This window comes from Microcebus murinus, chromosome 23, assembly GCF_040939455.1.
Source record: "Microcebus murinus isolate Inina chromosome 23, M.murinus_Inina_mat1.0, whole genome shotgun sequence".
Classification (NCBI taxonomy): Eukaryota; Metazoa; Chordata; class Mammalia; order Primates; family Cheirogaleidae; genus Microcebus; species Microcebus murinus.
The window spans coordinates 24,830,148-24,857,825 of record NC_134126.1 but is presented as its reverse complement, the minus strand read 5'-3'; the positions used below and the strand labels follow the sequence as shown (position 1 = coordinate 24,857,825).

The window sequence follows — 27,678 nt, the reverse complement described above, 5'->3', positions numbered from 1 at the left end:
TCTGACCCCTAATTTAGCGTGGCCTCTAATGTGTGTTTGCACTGTGTGGACAGATGCCAACTCATACTTCCAAGGGGGAAACCAAGCTCAGGGGGTTGGTAAGGCTTATCGGGAGCGAGCCTAAGTGAAGTGTGTGTGTGTGTGACAGAGACAGAGAGACAGAGAGAGACAGAGAGTGAGAGAGACAGAGAGAGAGAGCGCCGCTGTCCTCAGGATCTCTCTCTCCTGTTTGCTTTTTGCCCACTAGCTTTCTCTCCGCTGCACAGCGGAGATCTGAGGCGAGTATTCGGCTGATTCGGGCAAAAGAAAACAAAAACAAAATAGACCTTCATATGACCAAATCTCAGAGTCCCTGGGAACCCGGGAGCCCTTGTCAAGCAAGGAGACCTGTCCATGGTCCTGCCCACATCCTTTCCCGCCGCCCCGCTCCATCGCCTCAGGACGGTGCGAGCACCCGAGGGGAGGGCGCCCGGCGCGGCCCTGGGCTCCCGGGAGGCTCGGGCCCGGGCCGCCCCGGCGAGCTCCGCGAGCCCGGGCCTGTGTCGCGCGCCGCGGCTTTCCCGGCCGGGCGCCGGTTTTGAATCCCCGCGCGAGGCCCGGCGGGGGCGGCGGGCGGGGTGGGGGCGGGGCGGCGTCACGTGCCGGCGGCGGCGTCGGCGGCCGCCCGGGGAAGGTTCCATTGCTTCGGCGGCCCGCACGCCCGGCGCTCGGGCCCCTCCTCCGCCCCGCCCCAGCCCGCCGCGCCCGCGGCGCCCCTCGCGGCCGAGCAGCCGGGCGACTCCGGGGCCGGGCCCCGCCCCTCCCGCCGGAGGACTCGGCGCGTCCTCCGCGCCCTCCCACCGCCGCCCCCGCCACCCAGTTGGTGCGGTCCATGGCGAGCACATCATGGCGATTGAAGGTAAGTGGAGGCCGACGGCGGCGGGCGAGGAGGGGGACCCCGGCCGGCGGGGGCTGGGAGGCGCCGGAGGCCGGCGCGCGGACGGGGCAGGTCCTGAGGGCCGGGGCGCGGCGAGGCGCCGGGGTCCCGGCCGCGTCTGGGGAGGCGGTGGGCGGAGCGGCGCGGCGGGGACGCCGGACTCGGCTCTCGGGCTCGCTCCGGCCCTCGCGGTGTCGTCGGCCTCGGCCGGTGGCCGCGCGCGGGGAAGAGCTGGCGGCGCGGGCGGGGACAGTAAGTACCTCTTGCCGGCGGCGCGGGCTGGGGCTCCGGCTGCGGCCCTGCAGTCTCCGCGGGACGGGCTGAGGGGAGTGAGGGGCACAGGGGGTGCCGCCTCCTCCGTTGCCCCCGCCCCAGCAAACCGTCTCCTTGATACCTGCCTTCCTGCCAAACTGGGAGTCCAGTTTTGCTGTCTCCTTCCTTCCCCTTCCCCGACCCTACTTTGGGGCTAACGCTGTGTCGCGCTCTCCGCTCTTTCCCCTTCTGTTTGCTGTTGTAGGGGACCAGCAAATTTGGGGTGAGCTTAACATCCTCTTTAAGTGCCATTGCCCCTCAACCAAACTCAAAACTGCTTGTCTCCGTGAAAGAGAAGTAAACACGTCTTTGCAACAAACGCACACTCAAACGCACACTCCTTCAAATATCAGTCTATTAAGTGCAGATTTTCAAAAAGTAGCTTAAGAAAAATTGAGTTCCTAGGTAAGGGAGCTGACACCAAAGTGTGTTTTTCTCAGGTTCCAAAAACATGTAACTAGGATGAAGGGTCTGTATTTTGTCTTGTTGTTAAGGAGCATATTGTGAAAATTGGTATCACACATCTAGGCTATTTATGTGAAAGACTACATCTTCCTTCCAGCCCTGTCTCACTCTCAGCTTAACTCAGACAGTGGAAGTAATTTGTAAAATTTCCCTGTGTGTGTATATTCATCTGTACAGATGTGCAGGGCTGTATCATTATTTGTCTAAATTATATGGGCGTTCCTCCTAAGTAAAAGTTTTCAAAGCGGTTTCCCTTCTAGGTGGCCAGTCACTGGTAGCATGCATCTCTGAGGGGTTCTTTTTGTGAGCTCCTGTGGACTCCAAAATTGCTTTAGTTGTGTGTTTACATTTATCTCATTTATGTAAGAAATTGATTACCTATTATATGCAAGACACACATTCAGACAGTTTCAAATATCAGCTTTAGCTAAAATGATGTAAAATGACATCTACCTATAATCTTTGCTAATCTCGTTATCTGGAGCAGTACGTTCAACCTTTTTTCCCCCACTATACTTTTTACCAAAGGTTAAAAATCAAGAAATCAAATCCACTGATTTACATTGTGTACTTTGTTTTCCCAGCCAACCTGTGGTAGAATTTCTTGTGAAGTGGTGAAGGCGAAAAGGTTTAGAGGAAAAGGCAGAACATGAGGAAGGGTTCCCCAGATAGCATTCAGATATGATCCTATAACTTGTCATTTCTTAAAGTATTTCCAGTTTTTCCTCTTTAGTTCTTTCATTCTTTCCTCTGGCAGCTAAATGTTACTGATCCTTTTCTATGTCAACTGATGAGATTTTGCTCTGCCTACTAGAACATTTAAAGAACAAGATTTTTTAAATCCTCATATTCTAGACATTCTTCTGTGTTTCAGACACTCTTAAATATTTTCAAAATCAAAACTTAGCATTTAAGGTTTTATAATATAAAGATCAGGAATTATGTCATTTCTAGTTCAGCAAAGAAGCTATAGTTAATATGAGCATTTCAGATGAAAATGTCAAGTCAAGTTAGTCTGCTGTGCTGCTTGTCACATATTAAAGCAGTTTCTTTATACATACCATGTTATGGAGTAAAATGAGCTCTGGAGGAGGACTTGGTACTAGGGACATCTTAGAATTTTAGGAGCCCAAGGGGACATCTTGTCCAACATTTTTTTCAGTGAAGTAGTTCTTAAAATGTACAGTTCCTTCATTCACCTGTTAATTCAGTGGGCATTTATTGTACACTAGCTGTACATGGGGTTCTGTGCTAGACTCTGTGGGGCCATAAAGATGGCTAAGACCATATTCCTTCCCTCAAAGAGTTCATGGTCTAGTGGTAGAGACAGGTAATTCTAAATGCCTAATTACAATATAGTGTAATGATCCATCAAGAGATGGATCATCCTTCCTTTTATAAAAACATTCAATGATGAGTTTGACACTGTTTCTGAAGCAATAATTCTTCATATTTGGCCAAAAGTCTGCCATTCAGTAACTTCTGTCTACCCATGCTACTTCTGTGTGTATTTTCTGTGTATATGACATCCCTTCTACCACTTGACTACAGTGTTTTCTAGACAAAATATTCAAGTCCTTCCTTTGGATGATCTGTAGTGGTATGTTTTAATATTTGCAATATAGTAGTGGGCCATTTCATTCCAGTTGTACTGTTGAATAGCGTACATTGAAACTGTTGTACCACTTCTTGACTTGTGCATAATCCTATTATGTAGCTTAACATTAGAATAGCCTTTTTGAAGCTTTATGTTGGCTCAAGTTGAGGCTGTAATCAACCAAAACCATGGTCTCTTGCCTGTGGTACCTTCCATAGCTAAGCAGTGTTTTGAATTGAATAGGTCATTTATAACTGTTAGTCATATTCTTATTCACTCTAGCCTTTTAAGAACTAAGGATTGCTTTTATCTCTTCCTCTTTTGTAAAACCCTTATTTTACAACACCAAATAATTTCTACTAAATAATCACTCATTTTCTCCTTTTATCAGTCAGACACATAACTGCTAATCAGGATTTCCGACAAATATAAGATGATGGATTTACCACACTGAGCTAATATAATTCCAGGCAGAGGTGAAGAAGTTAGTCTATCTTAGATAAAGGTATAGTTTTTAGAAGGCATTCTGAAATATTAAGAATAATTTACAGATCCTTATTGTTTCCTTGGTGGTCTGGCAATACCAGGTTGGGAATCATTGTTCTAGCCTAGCCTATCAAGACATGTAATTGTTATTCAGCATATTAACTCTTCTAGTGCTGGCCTTTGTTGGTCTGACGGTGTTGGCTCTTTTCTGTTTTTGAAGTTTTCTCCTCTCTTGATTACATACTTCTCAGTCTTCTCATCATCTGCCTGACCTAAAGTTCTTAGTGCCACTCTCAACCCTATTGCCATTCTCTATTTTATACATACTGCCGTAATTGCTAACACTGAACAATTTTGTAATCTACTTGTTTACAAATTTGTTTTCCCAGTCCAACTGTAAATGCCTAGAGGATAATGTCTGATTCATTTTTTTATGCCTTAGATTTTTATAGTACCTGAATATAGTTACGCCTTGGTAACCATGGAAGATTTGTTCCAGGCCCTACATGATATCACAATTTGAGGATGCTCAAGTCCATTATATAAAATGGCATAGTGTTAATATTTGCATATTATCTACACACATCCTCCAGTATACTTTAAATCATCTCTAGATTACTTATAATATCTATTACAATGTAAATGTTATATTAATAGTTGTTGCATTGTTTAGGGAATAATGACAAAAAAAATCTGTACATATTCAGTACAGATGCATCCATTGTAGCCTAACTACATTTTGATCCACGGCTGGTTGAATTCATGGATGTGGAACCCATGGATATGGAGGGCTTACTGTATAGTGCATACTTAACTCAAGTTTCTTTTCTTTTTTCCTTTTTTTTTTTTTTTTTTAGAGACAGAGTCTCGCTTTGTTGCTCAGGCTAGAGTGAGTGCCATGGCGTCAGCCTAGCTCACAGCAACCTCAAACTCCTGGGCTCAAGCAATCCTACTGCCTCAGCCTCCCAAGTGGGTGGGACTACAGGCATGCACCACCATGCCCGGCTAATTTTTTCTATATAAGTTAGCCAATTAATTTCTTTCTATTTTTAGTAGAGACGGGGTCTCGCTCTTACTCTGGCTGATTTCGAACTCCTGACCTTGAGTGATCCACCTGCCTCGGCCTCCCAGAGTGCTAGGATTACAGGCGTGAGCCACCGTGCCCAGCCTCAACTCAAGTTTCTTGAATTGTTTCGTGGAATTCTATCTGTTATCTTCACAGATTATTCCCATTGCCCAGAAGAATATCTCTAACACAGAATTTTCTTGACTTATAATTCCAAATAGTAGCTAGATACCTTTACTTGGATGTCCTATAGCAATCCAAAATGTTTAGCTTAGGATATTAAGAGTGTCCTAAAATTGTCATCACTGTCAGCAAATCCAGCCTTCATACTGCCGTACTCCCTGCAAATTTACCATCTGAGTGGCATTTCAAAATAACTGGACATCTGAGTTAGAAACCTGGACATCAGCCCTGTCTTATAATTCACCCCCCCCCACACATCCTGTTGATCCCTAAGTCCTGCCAAGTCTACATTTCAAATTAATTTATGCTGCGTAGTGCCTTAACTTTAGTTTATGCCCTTATCTCTCATTAAGAGACTTGCATTAGTTTCTTAACTAATCTAATCTCCAGTTTTAAGTTTCTTTCTAGTTCATCTTCCAAACTAGTGCTAACCACCTTTGTACAATGAAATCTGAATTTTTTAAAATCTCAGGATAAAGCTGGTCCTTAATGATCTGGCCCATGTCTGTCCATCATCTGGTCCAGGTATTTCTGTTTCTTCTGTAAGAATATCAGAAGACTCTTTGCAAACTGTTCTCTAAACTAAAAAATACATATCTTTATTGTTAAACAGCTGTATTAACTTTACTTAATCTGAGCAGCATTTTTAAAAATTATGGAAGTTTAAACTAGAGAGAATCTATGAATGTATATATGTGTATATACACTATATACTTTTTATTCCTAGTGTACCTTATAGTTTGCCACACACTTTCACTTATATTTTATATTTAAAATCATTTAGTAGAATTCTGAGATGTTCTTTAGGACTTGTTTTGGGGCTAAGATTTCTAAGGCAGAATTTGGATTTTCAAAAGCTGTTTGAAATGTTGAATTAAAAAATCCAATAGAAACATGTTATATTATTAGTCCTGAGGGAAAGCATCACACTTCTTTCGTGTTTCCCATGTTATTGTTAGAGAGATATCATTATTATGTATATAGGGAATAATATAATTAGAGTGTCACACCTGTCCACAGTCTGGCAGAATGAGGTAATTTATTGAATGTTTTATTTTTGGAAGAATTACAGTTCAGTTTAATCAGTGATATTCTTAAAAGGGACACTTCAACTTATGGCAGGATAATATTTCTGATGTTTTTATAGAGACTTAAGTAAGACATGTTTGTATATTTAGGTAGATTTGTTCAGAGACTTCTGGAAGTACTTCTGAGTAATTTACAGTTTTTTCAAGGTTCCATTTCTAATTCACTACACAAAATTAGAAGCAAGTAGGGAACACTAGAGACATACTTGTATTTCATTTTTTGTTGTTTTAAGGTAGTATTTAGAGCGCAATAGTGCATGCCAATGGGGAAAGCAGAGAGAACCATATATTGGCTTAATTTGTATAATTTGTTGAGTAATACTGTTTGCATTATCAGTTTCTTTGAAAATATTATGTTTGTACATAGTATATATGTAGAAGTATAGTAGATTGTCTTCATGAATTTGATTTCCATTTAGCTGACTTCATTCTTCTCCCAGTCCCGAATCCTAGCTGATTAATACATAATGTGAAAGCACCTATATACAGTTAATGTAAGATTGGACAAACTGCTATAAATGAGACATTGCAGACTTTTGAGTTAAAGGATTATATGCATATTTTGTGTGTGTATGTAGTAATAATTACTTTAAACCTAACAAATTGGAACCCTTGAATTGCCATCTTTTAGAGGGAGGAAAATAGTGCCAACATAGAAAGCTGTTATTAGGAACTTATTTACAAACAAATTTCTAAGAGCCATGCATATATTCAGAACAATTTTTTATTTTTACATTTTTAGGACTATATTAGAAATGACATCTAAAATAATATTTTGAGTCATAAGATAGAAGAATCTCATGAAATATTAAATTATCTTCAGTATTCTGAACTAACCAATGCAGTCATGCATGTTAGTAGCTTTAAAAAATGATCTGGTACAGTAGTTAAAACAAAAAGCTTTGGTTTTATTCTCAGTTAACAAGAAAATTCAATTAATTAAAACACTTTTTGTGACCACTTATTTATTCAGGGTTTTATTGTGTTACATTGACAAGCTCCTAATAGTCAAAAACATAGTTATCTAAACAAACTGAATTAAGTAGCTTAAAACTTATAAAATGGATTAATTCATGCACAGTAAATTCAATTTTATGAGATAAAATTTATGCCTCTTAGAAAAAAATTATTGAATAAATGCATAGGAATATGTATGGATCAAATGAGATACTGTATTTAGCATGCTTTGCAAATTATAAAGTGCACTAAGGTATTGTTATGAGCAGAGAAATAGTTGGTTATTCTGTGTGATGCTGGAGTGGTAGTGAGTGTGTGTTTCAGAGTTTAGGCTGCTATTGAATAGGAATATTGTAGATAAAATGAGTTCCATAAAAGTATAGAAAGTACTTATTCAGACTATTTTAACTCTACAGTAATTGCATAGCAACAGCAAAAAGAAAGGAATTCCAATTTGGGGGGATAATTCCCAGAGGGTTGGAGGCCTGAAGGTTTTTTTTTTTTTCTTCTTTTTCTTTTTTTAGGAAAACTTTCAAAAAGAGGACAAGTTAAGAACTATGAGAAAATTAACATTTATTTTGGACTATTTGCATGGGAGAGTGTTTGAAATTGAATGATAATGTGTTCTGTAGAAGAGAAGATACTATACAGGACTCTTGTTTGTTTCCAGAGCCCAAACTCAAAGTTTTCTTTGAATTTTGTATTCTACTTGGTAAGGAATGCAAAGGGAATCAACAGTTTTGGGTGCTCGCCATGGCCCAGGCATCACATTAATATATCCATTATCCCAGACGTGGATAGTACCACTTCTCTTTCTCTTGACTGTAAGCAGACTTCTGTCTTATGAAGGCATCTTTTTTTCTTACTGGATGTGGGCTTGGTTTCAGGATCCTTGGCAACACTGCCCTCCAGCAGCTACTACTAATCTGCCAGAATTAGTATACAAGATGAAAGCTATTTTCTGTCCTGAGGTTAATATTACTACTACAAAAGACTTTAGTTATTATTTTTTCTTATTTGAAAGATTAAGTAACAAGCACAAGGTTTGCAAAGACAGTAGTAGGTGATGCTGACTTTAGAATTGAAGTCTAGCTCAATTCAGAAACCGTGATCTTTATGCAACACTATGTTTTAAATTGGTGACCAAAATTGGTATTATTTCTTGAAGGGCTTAATTAGGGACAAACTAAAACGTGTATAGAGGTTAATGACTGTGGTCTAAGTGGATTGAATTGGTCAGGGGGAGTTGGCAGAATTAATAGGAAATATTAAAATTTCATGCTTATTATGTACAATATAGGTGTCTGTTTAAAATCAACTATAACAGTTTATAAGTATAAGGTAGATGTTAAAAAGGCTTTGCCCATTTTAATAGATGTGCCTTCAAGACGAATCTTTAGATGAGATGGAACTTAAGACATGTCTAAAGTAGCTTTTCAGTGTTTGACCAAGAATAAATAAATAGAACCTGAAACTGTGATTTATGCTAATGGTCAAAATAAACATGGTAGACAAAGTTAATTTTGAAAAGGAATTTTAGATCCATCTTAAAGGAACTAAATCTTTGGTTTAATTCCCTTTTTTATATAGACATACTTCATTTTATTGTGCTTCACTTTATTGTGCCTCACAGATATTGCATTTTTTACAAATTGAAGATTTTTGGCAACCCTGAGTCAAGCAAGTCTGTCAATGACAATTTTCCAACAACATGTGCTTGCTTCTGTTTGCCATTTTGGTAATTCTCCCAGTATTTGCACTTTTTTCATTATTATTATATCTATTATGATGATCAGTGATCTTTGATGTTACTGTTGTTATTGTTTTTGGTGCCATGAACTGTGCCCATATCAGACAGTGAACTTAATCCATAAATGCGTGTGTTATGACTGCTTCCCAGACTGGCTGTTCCCCCATCTCTCTCTCTTCAGGCCTCCCTATTCCCTGAGACACAACAATGTTGAAATTAGGCCAATTAATAACTCTATAGTGACCTCTAAGTATTTTAAGTGAAAGGAAGAGTCACATATCTCTCACTTTAAGTCAAAAGCTAGAAATGATCAAGCTTAGTGAGGAAGGCTTGTCAAAAGCCAGGCCTCTTGTGTCAAACAGTTAGCTAAATTGTAAATACAAGGGAAAAGTTCTTGAAGGAAATTAAAAGTGCAAACTGCAGTGAACACACGGATTGTTAAGAAAGCAAAACAACTTTATTGTTTATATGGAGAAACTTTTAGTGGTCTGGATACAAGATCAAACCAGCTACAACATTCCCTTAAACCAAAACCTAATCCAGAGCAACGCTCCAGGCTGGGCACCTCGGCTCATGCCTATAATCAATCCTAGCACTCTGGGAGGCCAAGACAGGAGGATTGCTTGAGCTCAGTAGTTCAAGACCAACCTGAGCAAGAGTGAGATCCCATATCTACTAAAAAATATAAAAATTAGCCACACACCTGTAGTCCCAGCTACTCAGAAGGCTGAGGCAGGAGGATCCCTTGAACCCAGGAATTGAAGGTTGCAATGAGCTATGATGATGCCACTGCACTCTACCCAGGGTGACAGAGCAAGACTCTGTCTCAGTAACAACAACAAAAAGGAAACAGAGCAAGTCTCTAATTCTCTTCAATTCTGTGAAGGCTGAGAGAGGTGAGGAAGCTGTGGAAGAAAAGTTGGAGGCTAGCGGAGGCTGGGTACAGTGGCTCATGCCTATCTATAATCTTGGCACTTTGGGAGGTTGAGGTGGGTGGATTACTTGAGTCCAGGAGTTTGAGACAAGCCTGGGCAACAAAGCAAGACCTCATCTCTACAAAAAAATTAAAAAATTAGCTGGGTGTATTGCTTGTGTGCCTGTAGTCCCAGATACTCAGGAGGCTGAGCTGGAAGGATTGCTTGAGCCCAGGAATTTGAGGCTGCAGTGAGCTAAGGTCTCACCATTGCACTCCCGCATGGGTGATAGAATGAGACCCCGTCTCTAAAAAATGAAGAAGGAAAAAAAAAAGAAAGCTAGCAGAGATTGGCTCATGAAGTTTAAGGAAAGAAGCACTTTCCAGAACATAAAAGTACAAGATAAAGTAGCAAGAGTTGATGTAGAAACTGCAGCAAGTTATTTACAAGATCTAGCTAGGATAATTCATTAAGATGGCTACACTAAACAACAGATTTTCAATGTAGATGAAGCAGTTTTATATTGGAAGAAGATGCCATGTGGGACTTTCATAGCTAGAAGAAGTCCATGTCTGGGTTCAAAGGACAGGCTGACCCTCTTGTTAGGGGCTAATGCAGCTGGTGATTTTAAGTTGAAGTCAATGCTCATTGACCATTCCAAAAATCCTAGACCCCTTAAGAAGTTTGCTAAATCTACTCTGCCTGTGCTCTATCAGTGGAACAACAAAGCCTGAATGTCAGCACATCTGTTTACCTCATGGTTTACTGAATATTTTAAGCTCACTGTTGAGACCTATTGCTCAGAAAAAAAGATTCCTTTCAAAATATTACTGCTCATTGACAATACCCTAGTAACCCAAGAGTTCTGATGGAGACATACAAGGAGGAGGAGATGAATGTTGTTTTCATGCTTGCTAACATAACATCCATTCTGCAGCCCACAAATCAAGGAGTAATTTAGACTTTCAATTCATATATTTAAGAAATACATTTTATAAGGCTGTTAGCTGCCATAGGTAGTGATTCCTCTCATGGATCTGGCAAAGTAGTTGAAAACCTTCTGGAAAGGATTCATCATTCTAAATGCCATTAAGAACATTCGTGATTCATAGAAGGAAGCCAAAATATCAATATTAAGATGAATTCAAAAGAAATTGATTCCAGTCCTTATGGATGACTTTGAGGGGTTCAAGAGTTCAGTGGAAGAAGTACCTGCAGATGTGGTAACAGATGAAAGAGAACTAGAATTAGAATTGGAACCTGAGGATGTGACTGAATTGCTGCAATCTCATGATAAAACTTAAATGGATGGATGAGCAAAAGAAAGTGGTTTCTTGAGATGCAGTCCACTCCTGGTGAAGATACTGTGAATACTGTTTAAATGACAAAAAAGGATATAGAATATAACATACACTTAGCTGATAAAGCAGCTGCAGCATTTGAGAGGATTGACTCTGATTTTGAAAGAAGTTCTAATGTGGGCAAAAATGCTGTCAAACAGCATCGCATAGCACAAAGAAATATTTCGTGAAAGGAAGAGTCAATGGATGCAGCAAATTTCATTGTTGTCTTATTTTAAGAAATTGCCACAGCCTTTCCAGCCTTCAGCAGCCACCACGCTGATCAGTCAGCAGCCATCAACATTGAGGCAGGAACCTCCACCAGCAAAAAGATTACGACTTACTGAAGGCGCAGATGATCACTAGTTTTTTTTAGCAAGGAAACTTTTTTAAATTAAGGTATGTACATTGTTTTTTGGTCATAATGCTTTTTAACATTTTTTAGCGATAAAGTATTTTTAAACTAAGGTATGTACATTGTTTTATTAGGCATAATGCTATTGCAAACAATAGGCTACAGCGTAGTATAAACATAACTTTTATATGCACTGGGAGGCCAAAAAATTTGTCCGACTCAATTTATTGTGATTTTTGCTTTATTGCGGTGGTCTGGAACCGAACCTGCAATATCTGTTGAGGTATGCCTGTACCTGGATGTATTTTCATGGGACTACAATATCACTACAGATTTTCCTTCTGTAGACATGTGGACAAGTGCATATTTTGTAATGATCCCCTTCTTTCCTTTTAAAAAAATTTTCCAGTTCCCAGGTGCACTCAAAATTATGTGTACATTTGTGTACAGACACACATATGCACCTAATCACAGCACGCATGTGTGTTTGCCCACACATATCTATTTTCTCTCGTACTCCTTACGTATGCCAATTGTAGAGGATTATGCCAGTTTATAGTATGCTCCTACATGGGTTTGCCTGAGGGAAAAGATGGTAACTTTGACTAAGCTTGTCATTTTCTATCTGTCATTCCTGTGTTGCTGAGTTGATTATTTCGAGAGCATTGCTAGTATTATCTCCAAGTATAGTTTTTGTGAAATTCACTTTTATTTGAATTGTCTAAAAGGATCAGAAAACAATTTCATATTTTTCATTTTTTTATAAAAAGAAAAATCGACTTTTATTTTCCTAAATCTATTAACCATAGTGTTCTAATTTTTTTCCCTGAGGATTAACTAGTGACCATGGGTAACTTTAACCTTTGGTGTCTCAGTTTGTTTATCTATAATAGAGTGAGCTAGACAACTTTATTTCTAAATTCTAATCTCTTCTTCTGTTATTCTAAAATGGTCTCCAAGTCTTCATTTTTTTGAAGTAAATTTGATGCGTGAAAAATTGTATATATAGAGGAGTTTATTTTGGGAGTGATTATTCATCTTAGTGAAGATTCATCTCTTTCTAAAGATATTGACTAACTACTTTAAATAATTATTCCCTCTTGTGCATTATACTATTAAAATCACCATACTGAGGGGCATACCTCTAACCCTTGCTAGGGAGAGGCAAAGATGTAAAATGTAACCAAAATGTTTGTACTCTCATATTTTCCTGAAATTAAAAAAAAAATCACCATACCACTTTTTGGATTACCACTATATCTAAGTCAAGGTATGCCTGCAATATCTTGCCTTTGTTTACAAATTTGACATTTCTTCTGGAAACTTTTCAGATTTACTTTTAGAGATAAAATAAGGCATAAAATTTTTACAAAGTTCACCATATCGCTAATTAAAACAGTATTTAAGCCTTTTACTTCCAAACAGACAGACATTTAACATGTAGAGTGCATACTTTTCCCTTATACTCTCCCTGGTTTAGAAGGTTTGGGGACAAAAGGAGCATTGAACTTCGGTATCTAATAATGTAATAAAGTTCATTTATCTTTTTTATAGTTCTTCTTTTGCATTTTTTAAAAGCATGGTTTTAAAAAAATTTTTTACTTTATTATCTGGCATTTAGTTATCCTTAACATTCCTTTCCATTTTAGTAATCATAGTGATTGCTCTTGAGTTCTACATGAACATCGGTGAAATCTTATTTGTTGGTTAGAATTTTGGGGACAAGTACCAAGAACAGTAGTGCGTAGTCTTACTTGCTTTTTCTAGTTTTGTAATTTTTGTGAGTACTTTGACAAATAAATAGACTCTATAAGTCTAAAATATAGAGTAATTATTTGAGTGGCTTTTTTAGCCCCCTCCCACCTGCCACCACTTGACTGGCTTTTTTTTTTTAATTTGTGAGGTTCTTTCTTTTGATATAGATAAATTGAATGCCTTTAGAAGCATTTCATTGCCATTCTGCAGTTCTGAGAAAAGTGTTAGAATATAGTAGTTTTTATTGTTATTGTTAATACTAAGCCTTATAAAAATTATGCTGTTATATTTAAGATTAGGTATATGTAGTAAAACCTAACCAATTTATATTAAATATGGGGGAGAATCTAGTTTTAATTACAGGCTCTAAAAAGTACAGCCTTCTTACATGAATTAATTACATAACTCAAACTAAGTTATCAATGTAACTTGTAAAGAATGCACCTTAATATGGATAAGAAATATTTTTGAGTAACCTATGAAAACATCATAGGCCTCAATATACATTGTAGTTATATTATTATCATTGCATGATTTTTCTAACACCTTGGAAATACTTCCTTCTCATAATTTGGTAAATATCTAGTCATTTAAAGCTATGTAGTACATAGCTATAATTCATTCTCACAATTTAGGAAGTGATCTGTGGTTGTTCATTGATAATACTCCAGTTCATACTGTATTTTACACCAGGGTTTTGCTGAATAATAATTTTTTAATAATCATAGCCTTAAGTTAGGAGTTTCTTCTTGTTAAGCTTGTCTTCCTGCTTGTTAGTGATTAGTCTGTATTGTTGATAATAAAGAAGCAATGGCATTGTCAGAACCAAGTTAGAATGCAGCTCTAACCTACTTTAGTGGTAGAAATATTATTTTCTAGTTTTTTTAGCTTGCTTCCCAGATGACCTACTTTATTTTAGTGGATATTGTGGTTTTTATTTCTCATGTTATTGCCATAAGATATTTCTGTTTCTTTTTTTTTTTTTTTCCAAACAAGTCAGTTGTCTGAGATATTTCTGTTTCTTATAACTGAGCTGTTCATAATAAGCTTCTATAATGAACTAAAATGATTATTTAATATTTTTATTATGCAAAGTTTAAAAGTAATTCACAGCTTAATTACAAAGCCATGCATACATATACAGAACACTATAAAATTTTATTCAGCTTACATTAGTGACATTATGTTTCTGAGTGAAGCAAACATATATTTATGTAGTAATAACTAATAAAATTACTCTAAGGATAGATTAGAATAATCAAAGTATATATTTATGGAGTACAGTGTGGTGTTTTAATATATGTATACATTATGGGATAATTAAATCAAGCTAATTAACATATCCATCACCTCAACTACTTACTATTGTTTTGTGGTGAGAACATTTAGAATCTACTCTTTTAGCAATTTTGAAATATATAGAATATTATTTTTATTATTATTATTATTTTGAGTCAGAGTCTCACTCTGTTGCCCAGGCTAGAGTGCTGTGGCATCAGCCTTGCTCACAGCAACCTCAAACTCTTGGGCTCAAGCGATCCTACTGCCTCAGCCTCCCAAGTAGCTGGGACTACAGGCATACGCCACCATGGCTGGCTAATTTTTTCTATATATTTTTAGTTGGCCAATTAATTTCTTTCTATTTTTAGTAGAGATGGGGTCTTGCTCTTGCTCAGGCTGATTTCGAACTCCTGACCTTGAGTGATCCTCCTGCCTTGGCTTCCTAGAGTGCTAGGATTAGAGGTGTGAGCCACTGCGCCTGGCCTGTAGAATATTATTATTAACTATAGTCACCATGCTGTGTTCACTAATATGTATTCTTCTTGTTTATCTGAAACTTTGTACCCTGTGACCAACATGCCCCCTTTTCCCATCTTGCCCATCTTCACTCTCACCCCACAACCCCTGCCTCTGGTAACTACTATTGTACTCTCTGTGGTTAAGTTTGACTTTTTTAGATCCCACATACAAGTGTTTGTCTTTTTGTGCTTATCTTATTTCACTTATCAAAATGTCCTTCAGGTTCATCCATGTTGTTGCAAATGACAGAATTTCCTTGTTTTTAAGGACTGTAGAGTATTCTGATGTATATATTTACCACATTTTCTTTATCCATTTCACCATTTGCCATTATCTTGTAAAGTTAAACTTACACTTACCCCATAACCTGGCAGTTCCTCTCCTGGGTGTACATCCAGGAGAAAAGCATACATGTTGGCAGCAGAGAGGCATGTATAAAAAGATTCATAGCAAAATTATTCACAACAACCCCCAAACCAATCCAAATGTTTATTAACAGTAGAATTGAAACTTATGTAGTTATATAGATACATTACACATATATATGTGTGTGTATAAATGTATATGTATGCATATTTATAAACAGTGAAATTCAATACAGAAATGAAAAGGAATGAATCACAACCACAACTCATAGAATGATTAATCTAACAAACATAATATTGAAAGAAGCAAGACTCAAAAATGCTCTCTGAACAATTCCATTTATGTGAATTTTTTAAACAAGTGAAACTAAGCTATATTGTTAGAACTCAGGAGAGTGGTTACTTCTGGGGCAGTAAGGTAGTACCTGGGAGGCTGCGTAAGGAGACTCTGGGTATACTGGCAAAGTTCTGCTTCTTGCCTTAGTTTGTAGTAACTCAAGTGCTTGCTTTGTGATAATTGCATAGAACTTTTATAGATTTGTACACTTTTTTGTATTTTTCTGTGTAATAAATAGAATTTTTTTAAAATGAAGCATTACAAAAGGCTCTTTCTAAAAAAGAATAATCAAAGTAATTTTTTGGTTAAATTTGTTAGTTTTTATCATCATGCTGTCTATTAAATTTATCTTGTTATAAACTTATAAGAGTAGGTAGCTGGAGAGTGAAGAAAGGGTCATGTTTTATTTTACATAATATGAGTATAGGTGATAAAATATAAATAGTGCCTTTACAGAATTGACCTTTGTGTGATAACTTGCCTGTGTATGTTAGGTCTCAGATACAAAAGTGGGTCCTCCCTTGCAGTCTGCATTTCTAGATGATGTGAAGAGGTACTTGGGAAATGGTGATGTGATTTCTGCTTTTGAGAAGCTTGCCATTGAAAATAACTTACTTGAATGAAACTTCTTCATTCTAAGGCTTCATAAGACTTTACCTTCTGGGTTTAGGAAAATTCTGAACATCAGGCTATCATAATCATTTATCATAGTTAAGCTTAAAAAGAAGAATCAGGGAACTTTTTTGGGGGGGTCATTTGTAGGTGTTAATTCATTTTTATTTTATTTTATTTATTTTATTTTTTAGAAACAGAGCCTCGCTCTATCACCTAGGCTGGAGTGCAGTGCATAGCTCACTGTAACCTCGAACTCCTGGACTCAAGCAATCGTTCTGCCTCAGCCTCCCGAGTAGCTGGAGGTGCTAATTTAAAATGGTTGTTTGTAACAAATTCACATTATTTCCTATCTTTTTAACTTCTCATAAACCTTTTTTTAACAGGTGGAGAGAGAACCTGTGGAGTACATGAACTTATCTGTATTAGAAAAGGTAAGTTAGTCTCTGCATGGATATTTAAATACTAAATGAATGCTTAATGATGTATAATAAATTTTAGTAGGATGGCAGATACCTTGGATTTATAAAGCATAACATTTAATAAATATTAATATTATTTGTATTATAGATAAGCATTCATAGAGTACCTATTGCTTATTATGTGGCTATTGAAAGTTGTTATTTTATATTTAGTTTTGATGGGCTGATAAAGCCTGGAGTCTAGCATATTGGTTATTAGACATGGTGAAGAGGCAAAGAATGGAGGGTTTGATTTTTGTTCCCTTTCAGAATCTGGAATCTGAGTGCATGCTGATCTCCCATTGACTTCTGTTCTATTACTGTACCCCATCAGAGAGATGTGAGGAGTTGGTTGAAATTCATATCGGGAACATATCCAAAGACCACAACATCCTTTGACACCAACAACTGTCTATGCTTCCTTAGAAGGAGCCACCTGACAACTGGGTGGTTCAACAAGGTGGCCCCAGGAAAGGTAATTCAGTTACTAGGTGGGAGGCAAGGAATCAGGTATTCTCTAGATTTGGAAGAATCTAGGAAAACCTTGGGAGTCTCCGCAACTCCTTATTAGTAATCGCAAATCTGTGAAATGGTTTGAAGAAAGGGAAAGATATACTTGGGGAGGTCAGGGGAAGAAATTCTCATAAATTTACTACTCTTAGCTCTTTTAAAACTTGAGGCACTTTCTATTTCTTTCATCTCTCTTGAAAACTCACTTGGCCCTCTGAGTCTGGCCAACTAGCAGCACTCCCTGCTCTAATATATCACCCTTAGGAGGTTTGAAGCAGTGTCAGTATTTCTGATACATGAGTATGATTGGCATGCCAGGGAAATGTCAGCATATTTTTAGTAAGTCGTTAACAGTTCTGAAAAGCCTCAGCTTCTTTAGAGTTAAAAACAATGTTTTTTAATCCTTCTTAGGTGAATTTATGTGACTACTATTGACATAGTTGTACCAGTTTATCTGTGAATCACTGCCTATACCTACTGTTCATTTAAAAACAATCTGTCTTTATTAAAGTGTAGCTTATCTATATATCTTTCCTCTGGTACTGCAAAGGAGGAAATTGAAGTCAGTTCCCTGAAATGTCAAATTAAGGATTTTGATTCTTACATTACATTGTTGATTTGTGCTTCTTATCTAAAATTCGGGGAGGGGGACAAATTTATATATTGTTTTCTTTCTCTGTGTAAATATTTTTAGTCTTCTGATATATTAATCCAGAATTACTAAAAATGTGTTAAGTAATTTTATAGTTGTTACCTAGTCTTACTAAAACTTGTGAAAAACTTTTTATTTGATGGGACAGCAAAAAATTCTGTACAGATTAGTTGGAATCAGAAACTGTTAAAGCTGTGGTCAGGTGAAGAAAGAATCAAGATAAGAATAGAAACAGCTAGAAGGAAGAAAACTAAAATGTGCAGAGGGTCTTTTGCGGCTACCATGCAAGCAGAATCTACAGTGGAGAAAATAGTGTAGATTAGGATAGATGGTGATCTGAATACACCTTTTTATTATGGCTGTAATTGCTGTTCTTTGTTTCTATCTCCGTTCCTATCCAGGTGGTTCTCACAGTATGCTTTGCCCAGATTTCTCTGTTAGTCTCCGTTTTTACTTCATTCCATTTTTCTGTAGAATTTTAATTGCGTGATTAAAAATTTATTCACCCTGTAGCCGTGTCATGGAAAAGTATCTGAAGCTCTGTTTATCTTTGTATCCTGTCAGCATTCAGTACAGTGTCCTAATCTAGTGGATGTTTCATAAGTATTTGAATATTCTCAGAATTAATTCTCAGGGCTAAACCTTTTGTATTTTAAGCCAGACTTTCATAGAGTAGAGCATATGAAGGGCATGTAAAGGCAGGTGCTGTGTGATTTTTTAAAATGACTTTAAAGGGAGGCACATGGTATGACTTTTGCCATAGGATGTTGTCACAAGCAGTTTCAAGCCTGCCTAGATTCCAGGGGAGGGTTAAAAGCCCTACTTTTCCCTGTGAGTTGTGTCAAAGAATTTGCAGCCATGTTTTTAATTTTGCTTCTTTTTTGTTTTGTTTTGTTTTTACAACCCTGCAAATTCAGACAGAATGCAGCCATGTTTTTGAAAAAGCTTTATCTTATGTGCTCATGCTAGGAAAGAAGCGAATGAAAATTTATCATATAAGCATTCAGTGCAGGAAGTTAGAGTCATTTCATAAACTCAAGAAAGCATAGAGAAGGAAAGAATAGAGTTAGAAAAAAAATTAATGAAATAGAAAACAGAGATCCAATAAAGGCCCACAGACCCAAAATGCAGTACTTTGAAAAGGCTTATGAAATAGAAAGATCTCTAGCATTACTAATTTAGAAGCCACTTATAAATAATATTAGGCATGTAAAAGGGGATATAATTACAGTTATGAGCAAGATTTTTAAAATCCTAATAATAGTGATGACTTTTTGATAGTAAATTTGAAATCAAAGATGAAATGGACCATGTCAGAGAAAAATATAATTTAATTTGAACTCAGAAAACTTGAATTAATCATTAAGTTTTTTGATTAGTTGATTTTTTTTTTTACACAATAACTATCCAGCCTTCAAAGAAAAAAGGAACTGGTCTTATAAACACTATTTTGGAAACTAATATGGAACATTACCCCAGATTATTTCATGAGGTTACAATATAACCTTGTATTTTACTAATACCAGAGTAGGACAGTATGAGAGAGGAAAAGACATGCAAATCTTACTTAGAAATGTAAATGAAAGAATTAGCATACCAAATCCAGCAATGTTTTAAGGAAAAAAAATGACAAACATATGACAATAAGTTGGTTTATCCCAAGAATGTTGAATGTGAATCTGTTGATATATAATAGTTTACTATGTTAATCATATGTTAATTATACTATGTTAATCTTAATGGAAGCAGGAAAAGCATTTGATAAAATTTATCATTCATTTATAATAAAAGTTCTTGGCAAACGAAGAATGTAAACAAATTTCTTTAACTTAATAAAGGATTCAGTGTCATTCAGATTTTCATATCCCTTTCCATTGTCTTACATGCCCTGCATATGTTTATGGTGAAATATATAGGAAGCAATTTGCTGATCTCTGAACAGGGAAGTAGCTCTTAGTATGAAAAATTCTGACCACTTATCTTTGGGTATTGGCATATAAACAGACCTCCATGTTCAATTTCTATGCAAATTCAGTAAAATCATTCTTCTGCTATTGTTAGAGCAACATACAAACATGAAATACTAAAAATTATGTAAAAATCATAATTTTGTCTTATTCCTTTTATTTTTTTGTTGTGACTAAATAGTATGTAATGGATGAAATGCTCTTTTTCTCAACATATAATTTAGGTTGAATTTATTTAAAAAATATCTAGGGTTGTATTATAGTTCTCTATTTTATGCTATTTTCATTTTTTATGATTCTTAGGGTACGTAGATATCTTTCCATTTGCTATAGCTCAGTGACTTCTAGACAGTACTAATAAGAGATATTTTTGAATTGAGGGACCATTAGTTTTTTGTAACTGCTCTGTTGGAGTACATTTTAAGCTTTTTTACCCCCTGACTCAAGAAATTTCAATTAGGTTTTGAATTTATAGAGCCTTGATAGTAGCAAAGAATAGGGCTTTAGCTACTATAATTAAAATGACACCTTCATTTACAATTTAATAGAAAGTAGAAATCATGGAGCTATATTTTCTTCGATTCATTCTCAGCTTCCTTGAACTTCTTAATGAGAGGCTTATGTGCACCCAGAGGGAAAGAGCCTACTGCATTGACTCATGCTTGTTATTTTCAGATTTATATTCTAAAACAAGGCTGCTGTAAGTTAATATAACACTAAATGAGTAAAGTAGACCCTCAGCATTTGAAGAGGAGTGAAATTCAAGAGATATAGGGAAAGACTATATTATAAAGGTCATAGGAATACCAGAATCTGGAGTAATCTCAATAAAAATGGAGAGCACAGTGGGTGCTATGTGCTATGTGAGAGCCAATCCTGTACCTCACTAAGGTCTACCTTTCTCTGAAATACTTGTGTCTAAAAGTATCATTTTCTCTCTTCCATTATTTCTTTTTCTTATGGCTATATTAGAGTTTTGTGAATATATTAGGTTATTAAGTATGAAACGTCTGATTTCCTTAAGCACTAAGTTAGACAGTTGATATTTCTGACATTTCACTTTGACACTTTTTGTTTCATTTTTCTTGTAAAGATGCATCCTCATTCTTTCAAACATGGTTTAGCTTGTGATTATCTTTCAAAATTTTTTAGAGCAATTTTTGTGAAACCATGGATAAGTCAAAAATGTGTGTTATTTTTGAATATGAGTTCCCTTGTGGAACCAATGCAGTGCAGACAGCTCAATGTATCAATGAAGTGTTTGGGAAGGATGTGGCTAATGAATGCACAGTACATCAGTGGTTTAAGAAGTTCCATTCTGGTGATTTTAATCTTGAAAATGAGGTAAGTGGATGACCCGAGACCAAAGTGGATAGCAATGAGCTGAAAGCTGTCATGGAAGTCAATCCATCTCAGCCTATATGTGAATTAGCAGCAAGCTTTGATGTTACTATTCCAACAATATTGGACAATTTGAAACAAATCAACAAGGTAAAGAAATTGCATAGATGGACTCTGCATGAATTAAATGAGCATCAGAAGAGAAATTGTCTCGAAGCTTGCCTTTCTTTGCTGTCACAACATAAAGCCAAACCATTTCTACACTATATTGTTATGTGTGATGAATAATGGATTCTTTTTGACAATTGCAAGTGTTTGGCATAATGGTTGGATAAAGATGAAGTGCCAAAACACAGTCCAAGACCAAATATTCATCAAAAAAGGCTAATGGTGTCTGTCTGGTGGTCCAGCACTGGTATTATCCACTATAGCTTCATGAAACCTGGTTAGTTGATTATAGTATATGTCTACTGCAATCAGCTGGATGAAATGATGAGGATGCTTGCAATTAAGCAGCACAGATTGGTCAATGGAGACAGACTGATCCTCTTGAAGGACAACACTTGACTACATGTCACACAGACGATGCTGCTCAAACTACAGAGACGACTTGGAAGCTCTCTGTCATCCACCTTACTCACCAAACTTTGCACCAACTGACTACCACTTCTTCTGGGCTTTGGACAGCTTCTTGCAAGGAAATGATATGGAAGCTATGGAAAACGCCTTTTGCTATTTCATTGCCACTCACGCTCCAGGCTTCTTCACTGCTGGCATAAACAATCTACTGTTAAGGTAGTAAAACTATATCGATAGTTTTGGCTCATACTTTGATTAAGTGTAGTGCTTCTTGTTTGAGATATAATAAACTAAACTTTTGATTTGAAATCGGACATTTTGGAATCTTTTGTTTTCCATCTTAATTTTGTTATTGACTCAATAATCACTCAGTATCAGGTTGTTTCATTTCCATGACTTTGTGTAGAATTGAGTGTTTCTCTTGGAGTTGATTTCTAGTTTTATTTCTCTGTCGTCTTAGAGGGTGCATTGTATGATTTCTATTTTTTTGAATTTTTGAGGCATGTTTTGTGGCCTAAGACATGATCAATCTTGGAAAATGTTCCATGTGTTTATGAGAAGAATGTATTATTCAATAGTTTTTGTTTAAAATGTTCTGTAAATGTCTGTTAGGCCCATTTGTTCTAGATTCCCATTTAAGTCCAATGTTTATTTATTTATATTCTGTGTGGATGATCTGTCCAGTTCTGTCAGTGGAGTGTTAGAGTCTCTGGCACTTATGGTGCTGCTATTTATCTCTTTGCTTAGATCTAGTAGGGTTTGCTTTATGAATATGGGTGCTCCTATGTTAGGTCCATAAATATTTAGAATTGTTATGTCTTGTTGAATTGCTCCCTTTACCAATAATATATAATGACCATCTTTGTCTTTCTTTACTAGTGTTGATTTAAAGTCAGTTTTATCTGATAAGAGAATGGCTACCTGGTTTCTTTTGGTTTGTATTTGCATGGAATATTTTCCATCCCTTCACATTGAGTCTGTATGAGTACTTGTGGATTAGATGTGTTTCCTGGAGATAGCAGATAGTTGAGTTATATTTTTTCATCCATTCAGTCAGCGTATGTCTCTTGAGTGGGGCATTCAGACCATTCACATTGATTGACAGAATTGATTTGTGGGATGCTGTTCTGTTCATCCTGTTGAATAGTACCTTATTGCTTTGTTTTACCTCTGGTGTTATTGTTCTATATGAGATCTGAGCTTTAGCTTTTGAGTGGTTTTACACTGGTATGTGTCTGTTGTGCTGGTTGAGGTATACTGCAATTCTGAGTATTTCCTACAGGACAGATCTGGTATTGACAAATTCCTTCAGTGTTTGCTTGTCTGGAAAAGTCTTTATTTTTCCTTCATATATAAAACTTAGTTTTGCAGGTTACAAAATTCTAGGCTGACAGTTGTTCTGTTGAAGAAAACTTAAGATGGGTCCCCAGTCCCTTTTGCCTTGTGAGGTCTTGGTTGAAAAGTCTGCAGTGTTAGCCTGATGGGTTTTCCTTTGTAAATTACTTGATGTTTTTGCCTCATGGCTCACAGGAGTTCCTCCTTTGTGTTGACTTTGAGCAGTCTGATGATAACTATGTGTTTTGGTGATTGCTTCTTTGCAGTAAAACTTTCAGGTGTTCATTGGGCTTCCTGCACCTGGATGTCTAAATCTCTAGTAAGACCAGGAAAATTTTCCTCAATTATTCCCTTAGATAGGTTTTCCAGTCCTGTGCATTTTCTTCCTCACCTTTAGCAATGTCTATAATTCTTATATTTGGGCATTTTACATAATCCCATATTTCTTGTAGGCTTTGTTCATTCCTCTTAATTCCTTCTTCTTTATTTTTGACTCAGCTATTTAATTTAAAATAGTTGTCTTGAAGCTCTGAGATTTTTTGTTCTGCCTGGTCTAGTGTATTCTTAAAATTGTCCACTGTTTTTTATTTCCTTAAATGAATTTTTCAGTTCTGAAGTTCCATTTGGTTTTTTAAAAATATGTTGATCTCTTTAGTGAATTTTTCATTCATTTCCTGAATTGTTTTTCTGGTTTCACTGAGTTAAGTTTTCTTTTTTCTCTTGGATTTCATTGAGCCTGCTTATAATTTACATTTGGAATTCTTTATCTATCATTTCAATGTTTTCATTTTGGTTGGTTCTATTGCTTGAGAGCTGATGTTGCTTTTTTTTTGTTGTTTTTTTTTTTTTTTGAGACAGAGTCTCGCTTTGTTGCCCAGGCTAGAGTGAGTGCCATGGCGTCAGCCTAGCTCACAGCAACCTCAAACTCCTGGGTTCAAGCAATCCTCCTGCCTCAGCCTCCCGAGTAGCTGGGACTACAGGCATGCACCACCATGCCCGGCTAATTTTTTCTATATATATTAGTTGGCCAATTAATTTGTTTCCATTTATAGTAGAGACGGGGGTCTCGCTCTTGCTCAGGGTGGTTTCGAACTCCTGACCTTGAGCAATCCGCCCGCCTCGGCCTCCCAGAGTGCTAGGATTACAGGCGTGAGCCACTGCGCCCGGCCTGATGTTGCTTTTTGTTGGTGTCTTTTTGCTATGATTTTTATACTTCCAGAGTTCTTTTGCTGATTACTTCTCATCTGGAATAGCTGTTGCTTCTTTCTTTTGAATTTTCTTTTGTTTAGATGACATGCCCAGTTTAATCTTTGAGACAGTAGGTGTCACTTGTTGGTAAGAGTCATCCATGTTCCCATATGATTGAGTCAGTAAATGCTAAAAATGAGTGTGGAAATTGACCTCCCTGTCAGTAGGTTGGGCTTGCCAGAAGGAACACACTGCAGTGTTGTTTTGGGGACCTGTGACTGGCTCTAGCTCCTGAGAAGTAGGGTGGGACTGGGTTGGCGCTCTCTTTTCAGTTCTGCCCATGTCAAATCCCTCACCTCCTAAGATTAGTTTACAATTCTCTCCTCTGTGCCCCCAAGTAAGATCAAGTCCTAGTGATATGGGATCTGGCCTGTCTTCTCTGTCTTTTACTGTGATCATTCTAACTAGAGGTATATCAGTTTCCTTGGTATTCTTAAAGAGCCAGGTTTTTGTTTCATTGATTTTTCCTTATTTTGTCTGTTTTCTAGTTCATCGCTTTCTGTTCTGATCTTCATTATTTCATCCCTTCTGCTTACTTAGGGTTTTCTTTGCTTTTTTTTTTTTCTGGTTTCTTAAGGTAGATGTTTTTCAACTTTATCAAGTAGCAAATATTTTATAATTCCCACTCTAGAATTCTGAAATTAAATTCATAGATAATATAACCTGCTTTCACACTAAATTAAAATAAATTAGTATATTGAACTAACTATAATGTAACTGAGGAATAAAAGGAAAGGAATTTATAATGCAGTGATAGCTATTTCGATATGTAAACAACCAGGTGAGACCGTACTATGGTAAGACACAATAGCACAATCAGGTGCTTGCATTGGTACATAAGTTCATGTGAATTGTGACAGTTAGAATGTAGCCTGATCTTAGGTCATTGACAGAGACCTTGTTTTCTAAAATAGGCATTGAGTACTATAAACTTTCTTTGCAATACTGTTTAAGCTACATCTCACATATTTTGATATGTTGTTTTCATTTTCTTGCAGTTAAAAATGCTGTCATATTTCTCTTTTGATTTCTTTGTTGACTTGTAGGTTGGTTATTTAGAAGTCTATTATTTAGTTTCCAAATTTTGGGGTATCTTCCATGTATATTTCTGATTTTGATTTTTAATTTAATTTTATTGTGGTCATAAAATATACTTTATATGACTGGAATCCTTTTAAATTTATTGGGAATTGTTTTATACTCAAAATATGATATATCTGGGTAAATATTTTATGTACACTGGAAAGAATGTGTATTCTATGTTGGGTAGAGTATTTTATAAATGTCAATTATGTCAAGTTGGTTGATAGTGTTTCAATTTTTCGTGACCTTAATTATTTTCTGTGTACTTGCTCTATTAGTTATTGAAAGGGAGGTACTGAAATCTCTGAAGATGGTTGTGGATTAGTATACTTCTCCTTGCAATTCTGTTGTTTATTGTTTCACCTATATTGAAACTCTGTTATTAATATAAACATTTAGAATTGTTATGACCCCCTGATGAATGGGCCCCTTTATCATTATAAAGCAACCATTTTATCTCTGGTAATGTTCTTTACTTTGAAATGTACTTTATCTGATATAAATATAACTGTTGCAGTTTTCTTTTTTCTAATATTAAAGATTTAATTTCTTTAGAGCAGTTTTGGGTTCACAGCAAAATGTATATAGAAGGTACAGAGATTTCCCATATACCCTCTGTCCCACACATACATAACTTCACCCATTATCAACATCCAGCACTAGAATGGTACTTTCGTTACAACTGATGATACAACTGATGAACCTACATCGGCACATCAAGAGTTCACTCTTGGTGTTCTACATTTTAAGGGTTTTAACAAATGTATAATGACATGTGTTCACTAGTATTGTATCATATGGAGTAGTTTCAGCACCCTAAAAGTCCTCTGTTCTCCACCTGTTCATCCCTTTCCCACCTCCCCCTAACCCCTGGCAAGTACTAATCTTTTTATTCTCTCATAGGTTTTTCTTTTCCACAGTATCATCCAGTTGGAATCATATAGTATGTAGACTTTTTAGATTAGTTTCTTTCACTTAGTAATACGCATTTAAGGTTTCTCTGTGTCATTTCTTGGCTGAACAGCTCATTTCTTTTTAGAGCTGAATAATATTTCATTGTCTAGATATGCCACAGTTTTATCTATCTGTTCACATGCTGAGGGACATCTTGGTTCCTTCCAAGTTCTGGCAATTGTGAATCAAGCTGCTGTTAACCTCCGTGTGCAGGTTTTTGTGTGGACATAAGTTTTCAGCTCCTTTAGGTAAAAATACCAAGGAGTGCAATTGCTGGATCGTATGGTAAGATCATGTTTAGCTTTGCAAGAAACTGCCAGAGTATCTTCTGCAGTGGCTGTGCCATTTTATATTCCCACTAGCAATGAATAAGAGTTTCTGTTGCTCTACACCACCCTCACCAGTATTTGGTGGTGTCAATGTTCTGGACTTTGGCCATTCTAACAGATGTGTTGTGGTATCTCTGTTGTCTTAATTTGCATTTCTCTGATGACTTGGATGTGGAACATCTTTTTGTATGCTTATTTGCCATCTGTATATCTTATTTGGTGAGGTGTCTGTTAAGCCCTTTGGTGTAGTTTTTAAAAATTGTATTTTTAGGGATGGAGTCTCACTATGTTGCCCAGGCTGGTCTCAAAGGTCTGGCTTCAAGTGATCTTCCTACCTCAGCCTCCCAAGTAGCTGGGATTATAAGTGTGAGCCAGTTTATCAATTATGTTTTTCATGGGTTGTGCCTTTGGTGTTATATTTACAGTATCTTTTTGGCCATTACTTCTTCAAATATTTTTCTGTTTTTTTTCTCTCTTCTCCTTCTGGGACTCCTATAATATATTCATTGGTATGCTTCGTAACATCCCACAAGTCCCTCAGATTCTGTTCATTTTTTTACATTCTTTTTTCTTTCTACTCCTCAAACTGGATAATTTCAGTGAAGTTTGCTGAGTCTTTCATCTGCCTGCTCAAATCTGCCATTGTGTTTCTGTAGTGAACTTTTCATTTAATATCTTATACTTTTCACCTTCACAATTTCTGTTTGGTTCCTTTTTATAATTTCTGTCTCTTTATTGAAATTCCCTATTCATATATTGTTCTCTTGATTTTCTTTGTTTCTTTGTCCATGCTTACTTTAGCTCATTGAACGTATCTAAGATAGTTGATTTAACATCTTTGACTAGTACTTCTAATTTCTGGACTTCCTCAGAGTGGTTTCTGTGAAATTCTTTTTTTCCTGGAAATGGGCTATACTTTCC

General features: G+C 36.8%; 1 protein-coding gene across 4 annotated transcripts in view; it reads left to right on the top strand.

Annotated features, from left to right (window-relative positions):
- Positions 1-770: 770 nt before the first annotated feature.
- Positions 771-27,678, top strand: part of SYT14 (synaptotagmin 14) — a 154,336-nt gene continuing 127,428 nt past the window's right edge. For 2 of the 4 annotated variants that reach the window (XM_012781713.3, XM_012781712.2), the window contains exons 1-2: positions 771-898; positions 16,685-16,732. In XM_012781713.3, coding sequence (XP_012637167.1) covers positions 886-898; positions 16,685-16,732 — 61 coding nt within the window. In that variant the 5' untranslated portion in view covers positions 771-885. Of the gene's footprint in view, positions 899-16,684; positions 17,235-27,678 lie in introns of all 4 variants that reach the window. The other 2 variants (XM_012781714.3, XM_075997086.1) reach the window with 2 other exon arrangements.